Source organism: Panonychus citri, unplaced genomic scaffold (assembly GCF_014898815.1).
Source record: "Panonychus citri isolate SS breed McGregor unplaced genomic scaffold, ASM1489881v1 Contig00140, whole genome shotgun sequence".
NCBI lineage: Eukaryota > Metazoa > Arthropoda > Arachnida > Trombidiformes > Tetranychidae > Panonychus > Panonychus citri.
This window is the reverse complement of record NW_026515545.1, coordinates 1,395,236-1,420,407: the sequence shown is the minus strand read 5'-3', so window position 1 is coordinate 1,420,407 and position 25,172 is coordinate 1,395,236. Positions and strand designations below refer to the sequence as shown.

At 29.6% G+C, this 25,172-nt stretch overlaps 3 protein-coding genes and 1 long non-coding RNA gene across 7 annotated transcripts in view; 3 read left to right on the top strand and 1 right to left on the bottom strand.

Moving 5' to 3' along the window:
* The first annotated feature begins 108 nt into the window (after positions 1-108).
* Positions 109-2,877, top strand: LOC128394618 (uncharacterized). Of its 3 annotated transcripts, none has more exons than XR_008326435.1 (4): positions 109-385; positions 473-671; positions 1,289-1,469; positions 1,806-2,877. It is a non-coding gene; the product is annotated as an uncharacterized LOC128394618 (long non-coding RNA). The 3 variants fall into 3 exon arrangements; XR_008326434.1 differs by having other exon boundaries at positions 473-882; positions 981-1,469; XR_008326433.1 differs by having other exon boundaries at positions 473-1,469.
* Positions 2,878-3,416: 539 nt separating this feature from the next.
* On the top strand, positions 3,417-6,811 carry LOC128394882 (uncharacterized). Its single transcript, XM_053355253.1, has 3 exons — positions 3,417-4,671; positions 5,286-5,308; positions 5,372-6,811. The coding sequence occupies exons 1-3, from the start codon at positions 3,562-3,564 to the stop codon at positions 6,729-6,731; spliced, it is 2,493 nt and encodes an 830-aa protein (XP_053211228.1). The 5' UTR covers positions 3,417-3,561; the 3' UTR covers positions 6,732-6,811.
* Positions 6,812-15,406: 8,595 nt separating this feature from the next.
* LOC128394764 (nuclear factor of activated T-cells 5-like) overlaps positions 15,407-25,172 on the top strand; it is a 93,453-nt gene continuing 83,687 nt past the window's right edge. The window contains exon 1 of the mRNA XM_053355130.1: positions 15,407-15,419. The gene's annotated coding sequence lies outside the window, so the exon portion shown is untranslated. The remainder of the gene's footprint in view (positions 15,420-25,172) is intronic.
* On the bottom strand, positions 17,278-23,437 carry LOC128394760 (probable serine/threonine-protein kinase DDB_G0282963). Of its 2 annotated transcripts, none has more exons than XM_053355122.1 (3): positions 21,314-23,437; positions 20,222-20,332; positions 17,278-19,047 (listed from the first exon to the last, which is right to left on the bottom strand). In XM_053355122.1, exons 1-3 carry the CDS (start codon positions 22,865-22,867, stop codon positions 18,067-18,069), a joined length of 2,646 nt encoding a protein of 881 aa, XP_053211097.1. In that variant the 5' UTR covers positions 22,868-23,437; the 3' UTR covers positions 17,278-18,066. The 2 variants fall into 2 exon arrangements, with proteins under 2 accessions (XP_053211097.1, XP_053211098.1); XM_053355123.1 differs by having other exon boundaries at positions 20,228-20,332; positions 21,314-23,436.

Below are 25,172 nucleotides of genomic sequence, written 5' to 3'. Positions count from 1 at the left end.
ACTTCATCGACATTTTCCCACAAAATTCACAATCGATAAGTTTTGTATTCTAACCAAGAGATGGCAATAGTTACTCTTTTTAAATTCCTCTTCTAATTGGCGGTTAATTGTTTCTATTTTGGAACATTTTTTTATTCTATTTTGTTTTAATCCTTTTATTTGAGTAGAAGATTCAATTGAATATCAAGTGAAAAGTCAACGGTCAGTGGTCAATGGAAGTCTGAACGATATTTTTTGCCATATTCCAACGTCCAGGGCAAATAACGAACTCGAACATGATTCGTATTCGTATAAATTGGATATTCTCTGGATGGATGATTAATATTATCTTTCTCTATTTTTCTTCCTATTACCTTGACTCAATAAATGAGAAATTATCTTGAGGGTAAGTTGACTCATCTTTACATTGAAACATTCCAATGAAATACTCATCAATTTAATTGATTACATTTTCTTTTCTATTTCTCTCTAGACTTCAAATCTTCTCAATGATGGATAATGATCACTTTTTTTTCTTCTTCTTCCTCCTCTAAACGTAGCTCATTATTTACAACTTTCTCTGTAAAAACCATCATGTTCATGATGATTAAACTGTGAATATAAACAAGAACAAGTTTCAAATAGCTGAAGATTTACTCAGATGATTTGCAGAAAAATATCAAATTGATAAGGTAAAAGATGATTAAAAGCGTGATGGTTGGTCTAGCGGAGAGAAAGAGAGACACTTTCGTGTGGCCTGGATTCGCTTCAATTACAATCACAATTCTAATCAATATCTTAACGTAAACGAGTGAAAATCTTCAGATAATCGAAGCTTCTTCTTCTTCTCTCTCTCTCTTCCTCTAATTAGTTTGAATATTAATCAAATTTTAAGAGTAAAATGTTAGTATATCCAAGAGAAAGAACGAAAAAAAAACTTATCAAATTTTCAGATTTCTTTTTATGATAAACTTTTACTCTAATTATATTGTTATAAACAGGAGATGATTGGTAAACAAATTAACCATTCCAACTACAGTAAGAAAAAAAAGGAAGGATAAATTGGTCAACAATTTAATTGAAGGAGTGTATTGATTAACAAGTAAAAAGGCATTAATCGTTGATGAGGCCATTTAAAATCATTTGTATTATATGATTTGTATTTATATTTTGTGTTGTTCTTATATTTAATTTGATTTGTTTATTTATACATTTGAAAGATGAAATTTACTGCTTTCAAATGTTTAACTGTAATTTCCTCTAATTTTAACTGTTTCTCATTTGTTTCCATCTCTTAATCCACTTTTAGGCCAATCCCATGATATTTATAAACCATCACCATGATGATGGTGATCGTTTCTCCATCAACAAGGGCCAGTATTACAATTGATCATTGCGAAGGCGTAACAATGAATATCCATTATTTTGGTTATCTCCATAAAATATATTTCAAAGTTTCCTCAATAATCATAATAATATTGCAAACCAATGTAAATATATTTCATTTTCAATAATCGTCCAGGAGTTTGTTTATATTTTCGCTGGAAAAGTTCATTGGTGTTGGAGAAAATTTCAGTTTTTTTCTCAGTTGAAAGATTTTTCTCTCTCCATCATATTCATTATCATCATCTTTTCGTCTCATTTACTCTTTTTGTTTCTTCTTCTTCTCTCTCATTATTCTTTGATGTTGTTGTTGTTCCCCTGCATCATCAACTTTTTCCATGTTTCCTCATCCACCATGAATTTCCTTCAACTGAGAATCTTTTCCCTTCACAATATTAGACTAATTTTCTTGTTTCTCTTTCAATTTTCTCCTCATCTTTAAGCATCTTTGGCTCTTTTCCTCTGGATCTTGTTAAAAATGTTCAAATCTCATTTGGCGAACTCATTCACTGTCAGTGAGTCAATCACCTCTCTCTCTCTCATCATCATCATCATCCATTCACAAGTTCTTGGCCTTCTTAAGATACTTTTCTTAATTCTCACTGAATAATCTGCTCAATTTATTTTCTTTTTTCTCTTTCTTCCTCCCGAAAAATTCACAAACACCCAATGATATATTTATACTTTCCAAGGTTCTACTTTAATACCAGGAAACAAATTGATTGATTGTCAACTGATTTTCGCTGATAAACCATTGACTTAATTTCTTACTCAATCATTTGGCAAATACTTAACATACACTGTTAACAAATCGTCTCAATAATCTTTCAACTTATCGTGATATATGATTGTCTCCGATTCCATCAATGAAGATTACAACTCTCATATTATCACAATAAATATATTACAATAATAATCATCATCTTCATCTTTGTGTCATTCATATAATTATAATGGCAGGAGGGATTGAGGGGCATTCTGATCCTTGTCAAGATTATTGTAAATACTTACCAACAATTACAATCATTTATACAGCGAGAAAAATTAACATAATCATCATTATGATTCCTTACCACAAGAATATCAACAATTTAATTGATTTAATAACAATTATAATGATGATAATATCTACTATTTTGGCATCATGTTAACAATTAACCATTTGCTTTTACAAGGCTACTGTAATGTGATTAATTGTTGTATGGTATCGTTCATTGAAACTGTGATATTTGATTACAATTTAATTGCCATAAAGTTAAATTATTGGTAAAGTTCAATGGAAAATGTATAAGATGATTTAAAGATAATCGAGAGATTGAAGATTATCCTCTCATGATCAAATTCTGTCGAGATTATCTCATCTTTTTTGCACCGAATTAACCAGTAAAACCTTTGTCTTTATCATCGTAATTTAATTTCATTGTTAAATTGTTTCTGTACAAATTAATTGACAATCATCGCTATTAATCAATATGATAATCCTCAGACTTGTTAATCTCAACTCTTTCAAGATTAAGTTTGACCGTAACTTTGACCCTAATCAATTAATTGTTTTGATTGATAGAAAATCTCAATTGCATAGAATTGATTAGATGTTAATGAAAACAATTGGTTTATCCTCTTATCGATCACAATTAAATCAACTAATCTCTAACTCTCTATCTTCCCTTGACTGTCAAACAATTAAATACTTTGATAATAGCAAAGGCACTAGAATTAGCTGATTTCAATTGATTGTTATACCTCCTACGTTTAATATTAACAGTAATTAATAGTCAACTTTAACTTAATTGTAATAATTTCAATTCTTGAGCTTAATTTTTTTACCATTAAAGTTTTTTATCATTTCCAATTCATTTCTAATTAGTTACTAACATCATAATGGAAATTAAGAAGCTGAAAATCTTATGTTCAGCAATGGACAGGTAAGTTTATCAAATTGATTGTTTTCTTTAATTATTGTATAAGAATTGGATTTACTTATGAGATTATTGAATAAATTTTCAGCCAAGGTCATGTAAATGCTATTCTTGGATTTGCTAAAGTTCTGGAGGAAAGAGGTCATCAAGTTATCATGACTCTTGCCCCTGGTTGGGGTCCGTTGATAAAGAAACATGGATTTGAATTTATCCCATTGCAATTGGAAGAGAAAGTAAAAATGACCAAGTGACCAATGGAAACTCTGATGCACCAAATAAGATGCTAATCGATGTGGTCAATGCTCAATTGAAAAGTTTAAGAATGACCCCAATGGAAGCGGTCAGTCAAGATGAATCGAGAATATGGATTCCATGGTATGATAAGCAATTTAAATTCGATGATGCTATTCAAACCGTAATGGAATCAGTTAATCCTGATTTTATTGTTATCGATTTTATCATGAGACTTCCATGTTTAGAGAAAAGTTCAATTCCATGGGCTCAATTATGGTCCGCGAATCCAATGATGTTATACCATGGGCATCTTCCGCCAGCGACTACAGGATTTCCAACCGATAGTCCTAAAGAGCTTTGTGATAAATACATTTCATTGAAGAAAACTAAAGGCGAAAAAATTTTCAATCATCTTAATAATTGGCTAATTAGTAAGGGTGTTCGCCCACATACACCCGATGAACCGATCTTAGTGGCAGAATCAAAGTGGATCAACTTTTACACTTACCCTGAATTCCTTGATTACAACGATATTGCACCTAAATTAGCTAAATGGGTTCGCATGGATGCTGCAGTTAGAGAGCCTGATTCAACTGAGCCTTTTGATTTACCTGAAAGTCTTAAAGATAAACCTGGTAAATTGATTTACTTTTCACTTGGTTCAATGGGATCAATTGATTTGGAACTCATGAAAAGGGTGATCAGTGTTTGTGCTAAATCACCTCATCGATTTATCGTATCCAAAGGTCCACTTCATGAACAGATAGATCTTCCTGATAATATGTGGGGCGATCGTTATGTCAACCAACTTGCGATTTTACCTCATGTTGACCTGGTCATTACCCACGGCGGGAACAATACATTAACTGAAAGTCTCTATTGTAGTAAACCGTTAATTGTGTTACCTTTGTTTTTCGATCAACCCGATAATGCACAAAGAATTAAAGAGAAAGAAATTGGTATTCGTATTGATACTTATCGTTTCGAGGAATCTGAACTTCTTCAGGCTATCGAAAAGTTGATTAACGATGAACCTTTGAAAGAAAAACTCTCGACAATTGCTTCAACCTTAAAATCGTCAACTACAAGGGAAACTGTTTGTCAACTAATTGAGAAAACTGTTCATCTTGGAAAATCACCATTCGATGAAGATAATTAAATCTCTAACAATTTAAATCACTTGAAAATTATCGGAGTTTCTGTTTGTACAACAATCAAATCTAGAATCGTATTTAATTATCATGAGTTTTTTTTTCGGGGAAATTGATTTCTTATCATTCATTGTTTATTTTTAATGTTTCTATTGTTAATTAATGATAATTGTTAATAAACTATTCAACTTTTTCGTTAATCAATCACAGTATAATTACAATTTCGCGATAAATGAAAGGTATTCACCCATCACATGTAAATCCAATGAGATTATCCTAATTATTATCCCAACAATCAACACCTTTAATTGATAGCAATTGATCAATGATCAACTATTGTCATTGAATATTTCAATTTAAAAGGTTGATTGATTAGATTAAATTGCGCGATTTTCTGTTAATTGTTGTTGATTTTCAGTTTCATTTTGATGGTTATTATTGATTAGATTATTAAAGATAATAATGTTATCATCAAGTACTTGACAATCAACATTGTTAACTGTTGATTGTCAAACTGAGATTCAGTTGTTAATTGTGAACCAGTTTGTGTTACATTGAGATTTGTTTTTATTCAATATTTTGTTAACAATCAATTTTAATTACTTTCAAAATGGTTAAGGTGCTTTTGTTTGCTATGGATGGGTAAGTTAATTGTCCAATTAATTGATAGTATCTAATTGTTGATGATTGTAAATCATTTCTCAGTCAAGGTCATGTGAATGCTATTCTGGGATTAGCCGGAATCTTATTCCAAGCTGGACATGAGGTTGTAATCGCTTTGTCCAAAGGATGGGAAGAGCTGGTGGTCAAGAGAGGTTATCAATTTTATCAGCTGGAACCTGAATCTGAACCGGAGGTGGAAAAACAGGAAGATGTAAAAGATAAAAACAACAACAATGATGATGAAGGAGAAGAAGATGATAATGGTGATGGTAAAGGAGGGGATAGGAATGAAAAATCGTTCGAATTTTTCGAGAAAATATTAGGCTCCCTTCGAAAAGACCCAATTGAAGCTCTAGAACAGTTCGATAGCCAAGTTGTCGTCGCTTATTTAAAGTGGGCAACTGCAATGTACAAATACGACGAGCCCTTAGCTCGAGCGATAGATACCATTAAGCCCGATATGGTTATCCTTGATTTCATCTTAAGATTACCCTGTTTGATTAAAGGTTCAACCCCATGGGCAACCCTTTGGTCATGTAGTCCAGTTGCTCTTTACAGAGGTTTTGTACCACCGGAAGGATCGGGTTTCCCACTTGATAGTCCAAAAGAATTGTGGGAAAAATTTTACTCTTTACACTACGAAGGTTTTAAGCCACTTCGAGATTATCTTAATGGAAAGTTAATCGCAGCCGGTGTTGAACCTTACCATGATAACGAATCATTTTATATCTTTAAATCACCTTACATGAATATCTACAATTACCCTGAGGCACTTGATTACAATGATATCGCCCCAAGGCCAGATAAGTATTACCGTATGGACGCTGTTATCCGTGAGCCCGATGATAAAACACCATTCAGTTTACCAGAAAATTTGACCAATAAACCTGGTGCTTTGATCTACTTTTCCCTTGGGTCAATGGGCTGTGTGGACATTGAATTAATGAAAAGAGTGATCAGTGTTTGTGCTAAATCACCTCATCGATTTATCGTATCCAAAGGTCCTTATCATGAACAGATAGATCTTCCTGATAACATGTGGGGTGATCGATATCTCAATCAAATTGCGATTCTACCTCATGTTGACCTGGTCATTACCCACGGCGGGAACAATACACTAACTGAGAGTCTCTATTTTGGTAAACCATTGATTGTCCTTCCACTTTTCTATGATCAACTGGACAATGCCCAGCGAGTTGAGGATAAAAAGCTTGGTGTAAGATTGAATACTTATAAATTTACCGATAATCAAATGCTCGAGGCTATTGAGAAGCTTTTAAACGATAGCCAATTATATGATCGATTAGAGGAAATTTCTTTCAATATGAAGAATACAAAAACTCGTCTCGAAATTGTCAAGCTAATTGAGAAAACAGCAATTACCAAGAAGAGTCCAGAATGACCATTAATTATGATTGTCCAATCAAATGAGCAAACATGCTGACCATTTATCCTCTTATTAAAATCCATTGAAACCATTGACCCTAATTGACCATTAACTGATTCAAATGTCTGATGATGAAAAATATTAATCAACTTTTCTCACATTAAAATTAATTAACTTGAAAATGGTTAACAATTTAAACCAACCAAATAGTAATAATAATGATAATTAGCCAGTTTATCCTCTTGATTATACACAATATCAAGTGAACACGTTAAATTGTTGATTAAAACCCTTTATTTTTAATATAATTAAGATTTTATTTTAAGCCATTTAATCAATTATACAATCAGTTAAATAATATCAACTTTACTAGTGAAAGAAATGTACTAAACAATTAGCATGATTTAATTTAATTGGATAAAAAAAATACACATCTAAATATATTAATAGAAATTAAATTAATTCAAAATAACGATTAATGATTAAAATTGAATCAATTTTTTCACCCAACTAATAAAGTAAAATAATCAACAACAATCAAAAGTCAATCATTAAATAGTAAAGCAAAAAAAAAACCTATCAAACAATTAACTGTTGGTGCTATTGATTGGATATATATTATCAAAACTAATACATCAATCAAACAATCAACTACCTCCCCCTCTTGTAATCAATTAAATTGGTTATTTAATTTAGTTAAATTGTAAACAAAAATCAAATCTACTTAACGATTGATGAATTAACCATGAAACATAAACTCACAACAATTAAATGTAATGTACATGAGATGATGAATAAGTATAATTGATGTTAGTTAACGATTACCCTTAATCAACTGACAACAATCAAGAAAAGCTCGCGAATATAATTAACATAACCAAGACAATTTAACAATCATCACGATAGAGTTAATTAATTGGTTACAGTTAATTTAGATCACATTTTGATTATGATTTTTACGCGAATCAAGAAAAAAAAAATGGTTAACTAATGTCAAGAAGTTTTCAAAGTTATTAAATTTTCAGGTTTCCATCAACTGACCAGGTAACAATATAATGAAAATGATATTGAGATGATGATGATGATGATGAGGAAAATGATGATGAGCATGATGATGATAAGACAGAATTGTAAAGATTATAATATTAATAATAATAAGATGATGATGAAGAAAGTGGTTGAAAAGAAACGGAAGATAAATTGTTGAAGGAGTTTTTTTGATTGTAGCTCATCAATCAGTTGTTATCCATAATAACGATAATCAGGTAATAAGTTTAATAGCAATTAAAGGTTTCGTTTTCAGGTCAATTGTGAGCCAATTGAAATTGGTAAAGGATAAAATAACGTTACCTTAACATGACAGGATAATATAATTTCATACCTTTAGTTTAATCATCATCATCATCATCATCATCATTGTAAAGTTGATAAGCTGACCCAAAGAAAACAATTGTCCATGAAAAAAGTTTTGGGAACATTTTCTTACGATAATAAATATAATATGTTATCAAATCAATTCTAATCATATCAGATTAAAATTAATGATCAGTTTGCTTGAAGAAAAGATTGGAAAAAAAATCAACATGTTAACGGTCATCAATTGAATTACCTATTTGATTAACCTATGAAGTCACCTCTCTCTCTCTCTCTCCAGGTAAAACTGACCACTAACCCACTTTTGTTGTTCAAGTCAACATTGTATAGTTAACACAACAATAAATGTTATATGAGTTTCTGATTGTATTCCAGTCACAATTCATTGATAAATTTTATTTACTATTTTCAGGATAATACAATTAATTTTTATTGTAATGAAAATCAAATTTATTATATTTTATTACTCGAGATATTTTTGTTAACCTTTTTTTTGCCAGTTAATTTGGTTAATTGAATTGTTACTTAGATGGAAAATACTTTTTCTTCATTAATTTATATTGCCAATTGAATTGGTGCTCTTAATTGTCACTAATCAATTAGAATAAATTTCGATTGTTACAATTGATCATTTTATATTTATATAAGTGGGTATCATAATTATCGTCAATAATTAACCTTGACCCATACATGTACATGTATATGAATTATATCTTGGCTTTCCATTGATAACAATTAAGGTAAATTGTTGATTTTAATCACTGAGAGATTAACTTGTATCAACTAATTCAAAGCTCATTCATTTGATTAGCTTTATTGTTGAATGAAAATTGAACATTTCATTGATTGATGAGATGAACAATGATGATGATGATGATGATGATGATGTGCTCATCATTTAGATTGTCTTATTAGGCTAATTAGTTAACCTTAAGTTGGTGGGAAAAAAAGTGTTGATTAGGATGATAGATATTAAATGTCAAGAAAGGTTAAATCCATTATCTCAGATTAAGATTAGTAAAGTTACTTGATAGACAAAGAGAGAAGAAGATTAAATTAATAAGAGATACAATTGAATATCTTGGATTAAGTATTAGATTTAGAATTGCGATATAATGTGCTGAGAGGTTATCACGAACTCGGCGAAATTAAAATTGTTTCAAATCTATTTCAAGGTGGGAAATATACACACTAATTGATGGCGAATAGAGATAAATGTTCACAAGATGATGAAGATGAGGATGAAAAGATGAAAAGATGAAGAAAAAAATAAGATAATATCGATAAAATTGAATGGAAATCTTTATATTATTATTATAAAAGTTTCTTCTTCCGGTTAATTATTAATATTAATCCGAAAAACTTACCATTCAGAATCGAGAAAACAAAAAGTTCTGATGGAAAAGTTTATTCGTTGATCATGATGAAAACGTTGATACTAATTAAATGATAATAGACTTTACAATTAGCTTTCAAATGATGCGAATAGTTTATTCATCATCTTGAGGGATTAAGTAATTAAACAATTGTACAATTAAATGTTCACAATTGGATTACATGTTTAAATCATTTTTCTCACTGAAAACGTTGAATATGATTAATATAATTTACGCAGCTTAATTAAAGATTATCAGGAATTAATTATAATTAAAACAGGTTCTTATTTATATCCAACATGAAATGGGAAACGAATTATATTAAATTTCAATTGTTAATCGTAACTGATTGTTGTCCAATGATTAATAATATGTAAAGGAAACGATTAACTGTTAATCCGCTAATAATCAAAGTGAAAGGAAGTTAATTGTTTCGCCTAATTGTAATTGGCAAGTTAATTAATCAGGAAGATGGTGGAAGATCAAGGATAAGTGATTACCTGTTGAGATTTTTTCTCTTGTTGATCATTTTTTTTAACCCAATTTCTATTATTTTAATCCTGATAATAATCCGTTAAGATTAGGATTAAATTGTTGATGTTTGTGTGAAAAAATAACAACAACAAATGAGTTATAATTAACCATGAAGGAAAAGGTTGATTTGATTCATTTTGATTACAATTGATTACAAGAAGATAAAAAAAACATATTAGATAATCTTGATTGCTGATGATGATGATGATTAACAACAATTGACCATCACTAATTAACTAATCATGCATTTCAAGATGATAATATGGTTTGTTCATTGAAAATAATATTCTTATGAAATTGATTGTTATTATTTTTATCATTCTGATTATTTACCGTTATCTTTTTTTAGCAATATTTTTGATTGTCAATGATTTGCAGTTTGATTAAAGGAGAAACAATTAACCCTAATGAACAAGTAACAATCATCATTTGATTGGTGAATTAATCATGTATGTAATGATAATTAAACTTTTAGGACAGAAAATACAACATTTTGGTTAATTGTTGACAATCAATATCAATCATTATCATAATAGATTCAAGATCAATTAATTGCTATTAGTGTTAATCAATAACCAGTGTAAATAATTTGGACACTTGAAAATTAACTGATCACAATTAAGGATTTTGATTGTTACCATGTTAAGTTTTTTCTTCAGATTGATTGTTTTTCCGGGCGAGAAAAAAAAAGACATCTAAACATGATTAACTTAATTGTTTCACTGATTAACATGGTTATATGTTTTCACTGTTCTATCGTCATTGAATTGAAGCGTCACTTAATTGTTAATTGCTACAAATTATCAGGCGAAACCAATTCATTGAGTTAACCGAGCAAAGAAACGGTCAATCATGAACCTTTTTTTAGCAAACACTTAAATTGTGATAGTTAATTGTAATTGTTGTTGTTGTTGTTGTTTTTCCTCAAACAATTTAGTAATAACTTTAATCCAACAAGTTAATAAACTGTTTGTCTATCTTTAAGATTAGTGGATTAATATGATTAACCTTACTAATTGTTTCCAGAGGTGAATAATCATTCTCGTTGATTGTTGATCAAACTCTAAATTTATTGAGAATCTATCAGTCTAATTGTTATCTGGAGGTTAAATTGTTGTACTGATTGTCACAAAAATTGTTCTAATTGTAACTGATTGACTCTTTAAGCGTGATAACCAATAATTACCTATTGGTGAAAACTGAATTAAACGTTTACTCCGCAATTATGATTCCTAATTTCTTTCAAGGAAGTCCAATAATCAAGAAGCTGAGGAAGATATTATTTAGTAGGAAGATGATTAACTTATCATGAGTTAACACACCAATGGGTTCATGAAATCATCCTGATGAACATGATGAGGAAGAGAAAGTTAATCACAGAATTGGAAACATATTGGAACTTTTTTTCTTCTTCTTCCAAAAAAAAATTGCCTCTGATTGTGAAAACTATGAATGAACCTGCAATTTGATAAATTGCCTCAGGCTAATCATAAATCCAATTCTAAGCACATAATAGTTGACAAATTAACATTCTCATCGTAATCATCTTAATCACTTTAGTCATAATTCATTGGATTATCTCAAGATGATCTTCCTGCTTGATCAACATAATCATTCAGTGAATTACAATTTAAAAGTAAAAGTTAAATTGAGGCTAAATTGTCAATGGTCAACAGTCTGATTGTTGTTAATACTAATTGTTAACTCAATGAGTTTACGTATTTAGTTAATTGGTTTGATAATTGATGCAATAATTAACTTACAAATCGCGTTAACTTGAGTTGAACTTAATTAACTAATTGTTATCCTGATGATGATAATAATTTGTTGTTGGTATAAATGGTAAACTAAATCAAGTCAAATTGATAACAATTAACATTCAAACCAAATAAAAGTTTCATCAAGATTAAACTCCAATTATACTGATATTAATTAGTGAAATTAAATTATCACAATTAAGAAATCAATTGTTGTCATGTTGAATGTTTTTAAAGCTGAAAATCAGACAACAGTTTACAAGGGTAATTTATCAATTGTATTTACCAAGTTGATTAAACTAATTGTTATATGAATCTCAAGAAAATCTTTCATATGATTAAGTTAATTAAATCAACACAAACACAATAATGATAATACAATTAAACATTTAACATTAAACAATCATGAACGTTAATCACAACTAATCAAATGTCATAATTAACGTAATATACAATTAAGGGATAATAAATTGCCAACTGTATTTACAATGATGATTTCATTGGTTCAGTAATTACAATTAAATGATTTAGTTTAAAAGCTGATTTAGTTAATTGTAATTGATTGACAAAATGAAAGGAAAAACTAATTGTAATCAATTGGTTATGTATTGTTAATTGTAATCTATTAACTTGTCTTGTTTTCTGGTCAAGTTATTTAGGTTGATCAACATTTCTAATTTAGTTTTCTTAATTGTTTACAATTAATCATCAAAATTAAATAGTTAACCAGATTACTGGTGAACATGAAATTAAATCAAATTGATTTAAAATTATCTCGCTAATTAAATCAATGAGAAAACAATAATAAATAACATTCAAGCTTAACTTAAATTGTCCAACAATTTGTTAACAGTTTTAAAACAATTTAACAGTTAATTGTGAAAATTGGTTCCTGCAATTAGATTGTTCAACCATTTAATACACAGTTAATTGTTGATTGGTTAAAGTTATTTAACTTCCGTTACGATTGTTAAACCAATTGAACAATTAAACCTCACAACTGATTGGTAACAATTAATCAACTACAATCAGTAAATTCATATACACATAAAGATGAATCAATTTGATTAAAATAAATTAGTACAATGATATAACAATTAACCAGATAATTGAACACAACAATCAATAAGAAAAATCAAAGTCTGACAATTTAAATCTGATTCTAATTTTCTGAACAATTAAGCTAATTGCATTTCATTAATTTCAACTACAATTTAACCTTGACAATTGTGTTAAACGTGACGTTATATTATAACTGAATTGATAACAATTAAGTTAAATAATCAAAGTAAAAGTAAACAATCAACATCAATTTTATTTTTTCGTTAATTATATTTAAATTTTTGATTAAATGTTCTGTAACCATGTAATTATATATCATTATTATTGTTATTAGTTGATTGTGATTGAAACGTTAAAATATAATCTCAATTAAAAGCTTATTAATTAACGGTAATTATCAATATTAGGAAGGGTATTTGATTAAGATGATCTACAATTAAGAAGAAGAGAAAATAATAAATGAGTGAATTAAATTAAATTGTCCCAATTTATAATGGATCGAAATTAACTCCACCTTGAAAAAGTTTTCTTTCGAGTTCTAATGAGTCATCAATTATCAACCAATTAGAACTTTTAATTATTATTAACTTTCAATTGGAAAGTTAATTAATAAGCTATAATAATTTAATTCACTTTGTCACTTTAATCAACTAACCTTAAAGAAGCAATTAAATTCAGGTCACAAATAAAGATGAAGTTTAATACAAAAGTTTTTCATTTTCATGAAAGATTCAAGCTTCAATTCAATTAACTGAAACTGAAAAGAGTTTACAATTAACAATTGACAATTAATAAACCAAAGTGTGAAATTGATAGTTTATCAATAGTTGATCAAAAAGCTTCTTAATTGTAACTCTAATTGTCTTTGTACATTTGTCAACAATCAATGGTTAAGTTCAAATCAAAGTTTCCAAGGTGACAAAATGTTTCCTGGATCGACCTTAATTCACTTTAATTGGGTTAATCACTATGATTCCTTTTTCCTTTTCTACCACAATTACAATCAAATGAAAGAAATTAAAAATCGATAAAATTAATTAATTGTCAAAGAGAGAGAGAGAAAAATTTACCAGGGTAACCATAGTGCCTCTTAAATTAAGGTAAAAGTCTGTTAACATTAAATGAGATTTGTTATTGTTTTCTTGTTGCATAATTATCGTTGATTAATTAGATTACTGTTTAAATGAGTTTCTTTTAATTGTTTCTTTTTCTCCAATAATAATCATATTAATTGTGTTCCTGTTTATTTGTTGTTATTATTATTGTTTAAACTGTATTTTTATCTCAATCACTTTTCTCTGTTATTCTAACGGTTGTTTGTATTTTCTTCACCTAAAAACAAACCGGAAACTTTAAGATCGGTTTAATTTTACCATCATCTCCATCATCATCTTGATTATCATCAATGATTGTTTTCTTTTCTCTTTAAACAAACTACAATCTTACTTTCACTGTTATTCAACTTGAGAGAGAGAGAACAAGAGAGTGAGTAAGTGAGAGAGAGAGAGAGAGAGAGAGAGAGAGAGAGAGAGAGAGTCCAATCAGGTTACGAATTAACAATTCAAAAGAGAAAGGGATTTGGCCAGGTAACTATTATTTTTTACTATTCTTCATCTGAGAAAACAAAAGAAATAAAAAAAATAAACTTGAAGGTAATTTGAAGATGATGATGATGATTATCATTATTGTAGATTAGTTGTTTGATTTTTTTTCTCTCTTCCATCTTATCCTCATCATATTGTCATCTCTCCACTCGATTGAAATAACTCGTGTTTATTTAGCACGTTTTATTCATTGGAAGACACAACAACCAACAATTTACCGTTATAACACAACAAACACTTTGTTGTTCTTGTTGTTGTTCAATCCTGTTACTAAATTAAGAAAACATTTTCATCAGTTTACTTTTGGACACTATTATCATCCTCATTATTATCATCTTCATCATCATCACCATCTCTACACGTTATCAATGTCAAATGCAAGATTATCCAACATTAAATCAACATGGATTCATTATATTGAGATTCCTAATTAGTGATAATCTAATCAGTCAATGCCACACAAACATAATCAATGAAGTTTTAACTTACGACAAAAAAAACAGGACAATTCATAACAATTCATAACAATTAACTAATAGCAACCAATTTAAAATCTAATCATGATCAACATCAACATCATGAAGTAGTTGATAAAATGATTAACAAAATGGGAAACTTAAATTGTTCACAATCAAATTAAAGGTAAATAATAATATAAGTTATCATTGTGATCATAATTGTCTGATAACTACAACAATTATATTAACAGAAACATGACAATTACAATAAAGTTATTAATGGTAATTAAGTTGGTGATTAAATTGAAATTCATCTTGACCTTGGGTCAATTAACTGTCCAATTAAATTGAAGGTCTTCCGTTTATTTTTAAATCATAACAATTAGTAAAAGTAATCAAAGTGTAATAATCAAATATTTAATTCAAGTGATCAGTTATCTCAATAATAACAATTAACATCAACATGGTATTACAACAATTTAATAACAACAACTGATTGTTGAAAGTGATTAACTATCATGTTTATTTAATTATTAACATATTAGGTTAATGGGACAGTTAATTGTTGTTGTTATTTAATCAAAATTAGTTTATTTTTTGATACATTGTTAAAAAGCATCATGATCATTTAGTTAATCATGATACTTTCTCTTAATCAACAATTTTAATTGTTTCGTTAACTATCCTCACCTTTAGATGAAAACTATTAATTAAAGATATTTACATCAACCAGACTAATTAAGGAGTTAATTGTTGTTTAATTGGAGATGTCATTTAACTTTACTTACCATTAATTGATTGAAATTTTGTAATCAATATCATTTAATTGTAACGAATCGTAGGAATCAAGTTAATTGTATTTCAAGCATAGATTATATTTTATTCAATTAATAATAATAATGATAATTATGATTATATCAAATTGTTGATTCTTAATTGTCATCATAATCAGAAAGGAGATTTAAATTAAATCTAAATTGGTGACAAAAAAAAAGGATGAATGAATTGGGAAAGGAGATGAAAAAAATGTTCAATCAAAGTTAATTGTTGACAATCAACGGAAGTGATTTATAATAATTAAAGAGGATGATTAACATGATTAAGGTGATTATTGTTATTATGACAAAATGCTTGAGATTTATTTTAAAGATTATCAATAAGATTAAGAAACGAAAAAGTTTTGTAGACAGGAAAAGGAAATAGTAAAAAAGATGAAGATTTTTTTTCTCTTAAAATGAGTTAAAATGATGCAAGATGATGACGTTGAGTGAGACTAGATGATGATGATGATTATGATGGTGATGGTGATGATTATGACGATGATGAAAAAAACATACCGATAATAATTGTCTGTTGATTGTTGTTTATTTTTGACGTTGTTTATGCATCAGTTGATAGTCATTAGTTGATTGTCTTCAATGGTTCATGATCATTTTCATGATTAACTTGATTCGTTGTCCTCATGTTGTTGATGATTGTTAATGATGATGATTTAAATTACAATTAGTTACAATTTACAGGTAAAATTATCACAGATTTTTCAACAAAACCTAAAAGTGTCTCAATTGATTAAAACTTAATCTTCATGGTTGTTTAATTATCTTCTCGAATCATAATCATCATCGTAAATAACACTAGGAATTCAATTAATTACAATTAGCTTTAATTGTTTATTTTTTCATCTGTCTCATTGTTAACGAAATCATCATATATTTTTTTTCCATAAATCAATCATTACAATCATCAACAAATTAATGTATTAACAATTAATATTTACGACAATTTAAACTTGTTTTTGACAGTTGATTTGGTTAATGATTAATTATTGTTACTGATTAATTTTTACTCTTAATTGTTAACATAAATGAAAATGATTGAGAAAAGGATTTCAATTTAGTTATCGATAAATAAATTGTTACTTTTATCTTGACACACACACACAAAAGCAATTGAGTTAATTAAAACTTTAAAATCTTTTAAGAAGACAATCAATAGCAATAGTTAATATAATCTTTCAACAATTAGTAAACAATTTAGTCTAATATATAATTCTGATTGTTACTTGAAAAGGCTCAATTAGAATCTTGATAAATAATATAATGGAAACCTAAGTTATAACAATCAACAGTTGATTCTCATTTTTGAATAAAAATTAGAAGCTAATGATTAGTAAATTTAAGAAAACACAATTAACACACAAGAAAAGTGCTAATTATTAGTTAATTTAGTGAGCAAAGAAGAAAAGTTTTATAAATTCATCTTATTGATTATGGTTAAGGTAAAAGCTGAGAGAATACTAATCAAGATTATTGATAATTTAGATTAACCATCGTCAATATGATGAAACCATATGACGATTGTTAAAGGTGATGAATGAATAAGATGCAAACTGTGAATCAATGGAAAGTTGTAAGTGTTTTTACAAATTTTAAGAGAAATTGTATTAATAACATCTGTTCAATGGGAAGAGGAAATGAAGAGAAAGATAAAGAGATGAGGATAAAGGCAGAAAAGGTGAAGTGTAAGAGAAAGAGAGAAGATGATTTTCAGAAGGTAAAGGCGCGTGGATAGGAAGGTAAAGGTGTGCGTAAAATGGATGAGCGAACACGCGTTACGCGCTTGCTGTTTTACTTGAGGCTCTTTTTTGTGTTGCATTTTCTTTCCAAGGTTTTAAGTTTCTATTATTTTTATTGTTATTATTGTTATTATTTGGAGGCAATATGTCTTCAGGCAATTTGGTTTTTTTTCGTCATAGAGGAAAGGGAAGAGAAAGAGAAAGAAAGAGGAAAAGGCAAGCTGGACATAAACAGAAGGTTATAGTTTAAATGTCAAGGTGGGTGGAGGGAGACAGGAAGAAGCTAGTGGATGTTGTTGTTTTGTTGTTGTTGTAACAATCGATAGATTTAAGGATGGATATTATTTGAGTACTTTTGCTTTGGTAGCAAGTTAAATGTTTCGTTTCATAGCTTACAGTGTGTTTCGTTTTTCTTTTTTGTCGTGTTGTTGTTGAATTGTTACTTTTTTTTCCCAACAGTTCGTGAATATTATTTACTTATAAATAGAATAAAAAAATTTGCATCATTCTCTTCTTGAAAAGACGATGATCATGATTAAAATCAGGTCCCACAGGGTCATTTATAAGACGATTGTTTTAAAACATGTTGATGTCAATGTATTCAACTCATTTAGAATGCTTTAAGTGAGGCTCGACGTAAAGGTGCAGCTCCTGAAGTTGGCGTTGTTGGTGAGTTTGTAGTTGTAGGTATTGTTGATGTAGATAATGGTGTAACTGGTGACTTGGTATGATTTTTAGATGATAATCTACTTGTGATGTGTTGTGAGCTTTGAAGATAATTTGGATAACGACTTGTCTTGGTGGTTGGTGTGGTGGTGTTGTTGTTGCCGTTGCTGATATTAATTAGGTTACCACTGCTGTTGTTGAATTGTCTGGATGATGAGAATGATGAATTAAGGTGAGAACTTGTACTTGGGGATCGAGTTAAGTTTAAACTTAACATTGATCGGTTGGATTTATTTGTGCTGTTTCGAAGATTATTAAGGCCATCATAGGCCAAAGATCGACGACGGGTGAGTGTGTGAGCATCATAATTACTATGGTGATGAGGTGAGGTGACACTGGTGTTGTTTTTGTTGTTGACTATTGGTGAGACACATTTTTCGGTGCTATTGATTGTGCTTGATGAGCTACTAGTGCTACTATGAGTGCTACTTGAAGCTGTGGTAACGTTACTTAAGGTTGTACAGGCACTAGAACGACGGGCTAACGATCGATGACCATAAGGTGAACATCCATTGATTAAACTAACATTATAATTTGATGCTGATGAACCACTGGGAGAACCGGTAACATAATTACCACCATTACCCACAGAGGTCCAAGGTTCGGGACTTGAAAGGGAGCTACGACTAACTGGGGTTGAAGATAAACATCTTCTCAAAATGGGTGTGGAGGGAATACTCTGTTGACTAGATTGACTGTTACGTCGACGGGACATACTCTCTGAGGGTCGAGTGTCCATTGGCAATAAGTCAGATGGTGAGATGTCTTTTACTGGGTCAGATCCATTTCCATGTCTATCCAAAAAGTGTTGTAAGGTATCCCAACCACCGCCAACTCTTACCATTACATGACGATCTTTAAGAAGCTAAATTAACAAACGCAATAATTGATTAGATTAGTTGAGCAAATAAGCAACATGATTACTGTTTTAAGAATAAGATAAAAGTGGAAGCAAAAACTAAATAAAGCAAAAGTCTAAATAAAATGATACAAATGTAAACAAATGATGATTGAATCATTACCAAAAAAAAAGATGAAGATGAAAAATGAAGCAAAGAAAATTTAGATCAATATCTTGGTGACAATTCTATTATCATCCTGAAGTCTATTAGCTTTTAAAATCATTAAGAAGAGGCTATTGCACTCTAACAGTAAATTTCCAGGCTCTTTCATTACTTTCTTTCAGCTTATCCATTCTCATCTTTTTCAGCTACTTCTTTTCCTCGAGTATCTGTCATTATCATCATCATCTTCTTCTTCAATCGGCTGTCCCACATCTCCTTAACATATTTTTTCCTTTTTTTTCTCTCTCAATATAACGATAATAATAATAATAATCTTATATATCATTTTCATTAGATTATTAATAATTTTATATCGATGAATTTTTTTTCAAATCATTCTTTCTTTCTTTACTTTTTCATCGTTCAGGATACCATTTGATTCTTCATGAAATTCAATTTTTCAGTTACAACAACAGAAGTAAAGAAAAAAAAAAGAAACTGGATTAACACAAAAGGGATAACGCAAAAAATTCTGGTTTTAGTTATACTTCTCTCGTTTCGCTGGTTTCAAGTCGATTAGTCTATTTCGCCATCATCCTCATCTTTAACTTGAAGCAAATTATAAGGAAAATTTTTCATGCTTTGCTTTTTTTCATCTCTCTTTTCCCAAAAAATGATTTGATATCATTGAAAATCTTTCCTACAACTAAGTATTCATTTCTTTTGCATCCTTTTTCATCTCCTCATCTATTTTTCTTTCTTTCTTTTTTGTCTGATTAGTTATCGAAATGAATTTTGACCTAGAGACTCAAAGATATGGAGATATAGACAAACTCCAAGTTAAACTGTCCATGAAATTGGGAAATTCATTGGAAATTTGCAATATAATATAAACTAATTGCAGAGGAAAACCCAGAACAATTATCTTATCAATATATATAAACAGTTGAAATTGGTTTAGACAAAAACAATTAAGAGACTAAAAAACACAATCAAGTTTGATAATAAATGATAAAAAGATAATTGGTTAATTACACGAACCCGAACGAAAACTATTTTTCCAGCGATGCGATATTTTCCTTCAGCTAATCGTTGAATCCCATGTTTGGCTTTTTTACCATAATATGATTTGGCAATTAACATAACCTGTAAATAAAAAAAGTAAATAATCAAGGGTTAATCAAGCAATTCAATTATCAGGTGAGAGATTAATAATAATAATGGAAGAAAAAAGGTTAATAGTGATAATCATTCAATATATTCATCAATCTAATGAATTAGATTAAGTTTCATTTTCTGGTTAGATGAAATTTCTTAACGGAAATAAAAATATTGAAATAATTGATTGGAAATTAAATCCAATTATTATAATATAAAGATGATGACTAATATGCAAATGATTTTATCAAAGTGACTCTTTGATTAATGTAACACCGAGATTGATTTGCAAAAGATTTTACTTGTTTTCTATGAATATTGTATAATCCTAATCTTAATGATTAAGTGATTTAAAACCAAACAAAAGGTTACCCTTGATTATATATAAAATTCATTCATATTTGAAAATGGGAGATTTTATGAATAATCAGCTAATTCAATTTGATTATACTCAATATTCAATACTATTTTGAATCATAATATTAAATTTCTGACTCGTTTTCTTAATCGATTGAGTTAAAAAGTTGTTTTTTCAATAAATTTTCTATCAATACAATTTGTTATCCTTACTAATCTCAGAATAATTGAATACTCTTTGCAAAACGGAAATGAATGTCAATTAGAAATTCAGTTTCATGGTGCGTTTCGTTCATTGAAATGATTTGAATCAAAAATTCATCTTAGTTTAACCAGTGAAACATAATGATTATCATCAAGTGGAATCAACAACATGATAAATCATCACATCAGGATTCATTTAGGAACAAAAATGTTTCCCAAATCCCTTTTTTTCTTATACATCTTCCATCATCATTATCTCTCATCTTCAAGACCCCACCTTAAATCTATTTCTTCAACATCATCATCATCATCTTTTCTATCTTTCTCTTTCTCTCTCTCTCTTTTTGTTTCTTTTCATGTTGTTTTACTTTCGATTCCTTCTTAAAATTCATTTCAATTATTGTTTACCTTTTGATCAAGCTGAGAAACAACTTTCTCCGATTCCTGGCTAAACTTTGCTTGAGAAGATTGTGTTTCCGTTGATTCAGCGGAAGTAGAACTGATTGAGGTCACTGATGAAGCTCGTCCAAGATTTTCTTGACTAACTGATGACCAACCATCAACACCATCATCATTAGTATTAATTGAACCTGAATCACTAGACGATTGACCATCACCACTAATATTATCCACAGAATCAGGTCGATCTGGACATTTATCCTCACTACTACTATTACCATCATCTTCCCCATCACCATCATAGCCAATAATTAAAATGTTACCATTAGTGTTATCACTTTCATTGTTATGGTTATTATTGTTGTCACTATCATCCGATGAGTTAAGATTATTTCTTAATGTAATATTATCATCATTGATTAAATTATTATTACATTTGTTGATATCGGTCTTGTCACTAGTCACATTATTAATCGTGGTTGACATTTTACTGTATGATGATGATTTAGATTTAGAAGTAATTGTTGATTGTTGTTGCTTTTTTCGATTTCGTAACATTTCTCGTTCCAAGTCTGCTTTTTCTTCAGCATCAATCTCTTGTTCAAATTGAACCAATCCTGGTGCGGGTGTGAACGAAAACTTTTTACATGCAATTCGAGCCACTTCCAGTAAACATAGAACAACATTTTTAGGATTATTGTGTAATACTAAATCCTCGGATTCGAATAGTACACATTCACGAACATTCAATTTACGGCACCATTTAATAAAATTCGAAACATTATCTCGAGCATAAAAGGTTTCACTTTTAGCATTTTCCCAGCATTTCATAGTTCGAGCACAAATACCATTAATTGAAGAGGTTGTAATGGCTGAAGAAAGGTGAGAAGAGGGTGATGATGATCCATTAGCTGAATGACCATTACCATGGTTAAATGAGAGTCGTCGACCATTATGATTAAAGGCATTGGATCGATATTGTCCTTGGTCAATGTTACAGGGTGACTTTGAATTATTTATACTTTCTTCATAAATAGTGTTGTTGTTATTGGCTTTATGGTCAATCTTATTATTGATTTTGTTACTGTTGATATCGTTTATCATGTAATTGTTGATATTGTGATGAGAATGACCATTTAGGTTACTGTTGATTGGCTTATTATTATTATTATTATTATTGATGTTGTTGTTGTTATTATTATTTAAATTGTTGGTGATGAGTTTTGATTCATCAATATCACACTTTTCTTCAATTAATTTGGCCAATTTACATACAATTACACCATTATCCAATCGAGACATGAAATTGTTAGAATCCAAATCTTCAATGTCAAGAATAGCTTTAAGCCAATCGGAAAGATCTTCTTTCATTGGGATTAGATACTCTTCTTGAAGCTCAGCGATTTTTGCTTGAGGAGTAAATGAATAATTTGATTGAGTAATATGATTAACTTGATGTTGTTGTTGGTGATTGTGATTTTGATGGCGTTGGTGACCATTTCGTTGTTGATGATAGTGATAATTAGATGATTGTTGACTTGAGATTAAAGGTGAATCATCCATAATGGCAGCACAAATTTAGATTATACAATCGATACCAGGAGAAACAAAGGAACAATTTTGGAGTAGATTTGTTTGAAATCGAAAATAAACGATAACAGCAAAAAAAAAGCTCAAAGGTTAAAAAGAAAACCAGAGAACAGAACAAAAATGTAGAAAATTGTTACAATCGAAAACAATGGAATCACACTAATTAATCCTTTTCTTTTTCTTTTCTAAAATAATTCACTGTTAATTTCCCTCTAAATTTCACTGATGGGATTACAATTTAAATCACGTTGAAACTCAACAATCACTTTAACAGTAAACTTCTCATTCAACATCATTTTCACAACTAACAGTTAACATAACATGAGAAAAATAAACACTCTCTCTCTCTCTCTCTCTCTCTCTCTCTCTCTCTCTCTCTCTTCTCCTCCTTCTGGAGACAAATCAACACGAAACATAGTGAATGGACCCACCCAGGAACACGACACAAGGTTCAATCGATAAGTATTCGAACATCACTTTTGGGTGAACATTTAAAATTCAAGAAACTTAACTAATTCAATTAACCGAACATCCTAATGAACAGAGTGAATTAAATTCTATTTAGAATATTAGAAATTCTAATTTAAGAATTTATGTTCGATCGATACTATCGATATATCGAAAATTGGAGATAAACAGCTGAGATTTTTTTCTTTTACCAGCTAAAGAATTTGGTTTGAATTGAAATTAAAGAATAACAAATTTTATTTATTGGAACTAACGGAATTTGATGAGATTGTGATCTTCACATCTTCTGATTTTACTGAGTATTCATGGTAAGCTGGTGAACTTCACAAGAGCTTTGGTGAGCTTTTTGTACTTTTGTTGTTATGAAAGAAATTACCATGAGTGGTGAATATCGTTTCTTTGTGCGTGAAACTTTCACCAACTATGAGGAGTTCAAACGGTTTAAAGATCTTTTTGAGAAGGAAAATTCTACTCAACTATATGTGAGATCAAGCCACCGATCGGATGATAATGAATTGAAATATTCTTACTTGGTTTTGAATTGTAAAGCGGGTGGAAAGAGCTACGAAAGTGTTTGCAAATCTAAAGGTATCAGGAAATCTAAGTGAGTATAATAATTGATAACAACTGAATTTTAGTTCAATTCTGAAGCCTTAAAAGGCTTAGATTACTTGGAATGAGTGATAACAATTGTTCTTTTTTCTTCTTTCAGAACTTTGCAACAGGGTTGTCCATTTAAGGTGACACTCAAGTCGTGCAAAACAAGGAAGGTGTTGATTGTGTCCTCGTTGAGAGATGTGCATACCTGCTCTTTAGCCGGGAGACCTGAAATATTCAAGCGACTACCGAAACAGCGAAGACCAAATGAAGAGGAAAAGAAGTTGATTATCGGTGTTAAAGAATGTGGAGGTAACACTAAAGATTTGATAGCGAAACTCAGAAGAGAGAGCAACAAGTTGATCACAGGAAAAGATGTGAATAACTGCGTGCGACAGAACCGTTTAGTGAATAGAATTGATAAAATCTGATAAAGAGAATTTCCAGAAGATACCTTAAAAATGAACTGATTTGGAAGCTATTACAAAATTGAAATGAAACTCACGAAAATATCTTCATCTCTACCAACTCTGCTGAAGCCAACGAACCTCTTAAATGTATAAAGTATATCCCAAGTAATACAACTACATCTCAACAGAAAATTATTAGAATGGTGAACATAGACAAAGACCCTTGAGAACCACCAAAGTTCAGGACCAACAAGAAGATCCAAAGAGGTCCACAATCGTCATCAGCATATCACTCATTCATTTCCTCGAAAATTGACCCAAAAGATCAGAAAGAATGGAAGATTTCACCAAGTTTCGGTGAAGATGATGATTACGGCATGACTACGATGAACCTTGGAAGAGCATGACTCAAGTTTGACAAAGTATTTACGTCCTCGTGTTTGTGCCTATGGAAATTAAATGTTCACTCTTAATTGGGTCAATTAAAATTGATTTTTGAATAGCAATTTTCCGTGTTACGACTAACAAAACGACAATATTTGTAGAGCCTCAATCAATGGAAAATACAATTTTTAAGATATAGCTCAAATAATGAGGATATTAAAAATCAAGGATAATTATAGTGAATATTTTCCTTAGATTATTCAATTGATTTAGTTAAGTCAATCATTGAAATTATTATTATTGTTCAGTGAATTATCAATCACTTTCTCTTTACCAATTCGCGATTTAATCGTCAAAAAGCAATTGAAATTGAAAAATTTAACTGAATTAATCGAATTCTAATCATTTGGACAGAATAG

What these genes read in the sequence shown, in the direction of transcription:
- LOC128394882 (XM_053355253.1), top strand. Translation starts at nt 3,562, where the DNA reads ATGCTAATCGATGTGGTCAATGCTCAATTGAAAAGTTTAAGAATGACC. An exon ending in CACCATTCGATGAAGATAAT is followed by an intron (nt 4,672 to 5,285) that starts TAAATCTCTAAC and finishes AAAATGGTTAAG; the next exon opens with GTGCTTTTGTTTGCTATGGA. An exon ending in CTTTTGTTTGCTATGGATGG is followed by an intron (nt 5,309 to 5,371) that starts GTAAGTTAATTG and finishes ATCATTTCTCAG; the next exon opens with TCAAGGTCATGTGAATGCTA.
- LOC128394760 (XM_053355122.1), bottom strand. Translation starts at nt 22,867, where the DNA reads ATGGATGATTCACCTTTAATCTCAAGTCAACAATCATCTAATTATCAC. An exon ending in TTTCTCAGCTTGATCAAAAG is followed by an intron (nt 20,333 to 21,313) that starts GTAAACAATAAT and finishes TTTTATTTACAG; the next exon opens with GTTATGTTAATTGCCAAATC. An exon ending in TAGTTTTCGTTCGGGTTCGT is followed by an intron (nt 19,048 to 20,221) that starts GTAATTAACCAA and finishes TTGTTAATTTAG; the next exon opens with CTTCTTAAAGATCGTCATGT.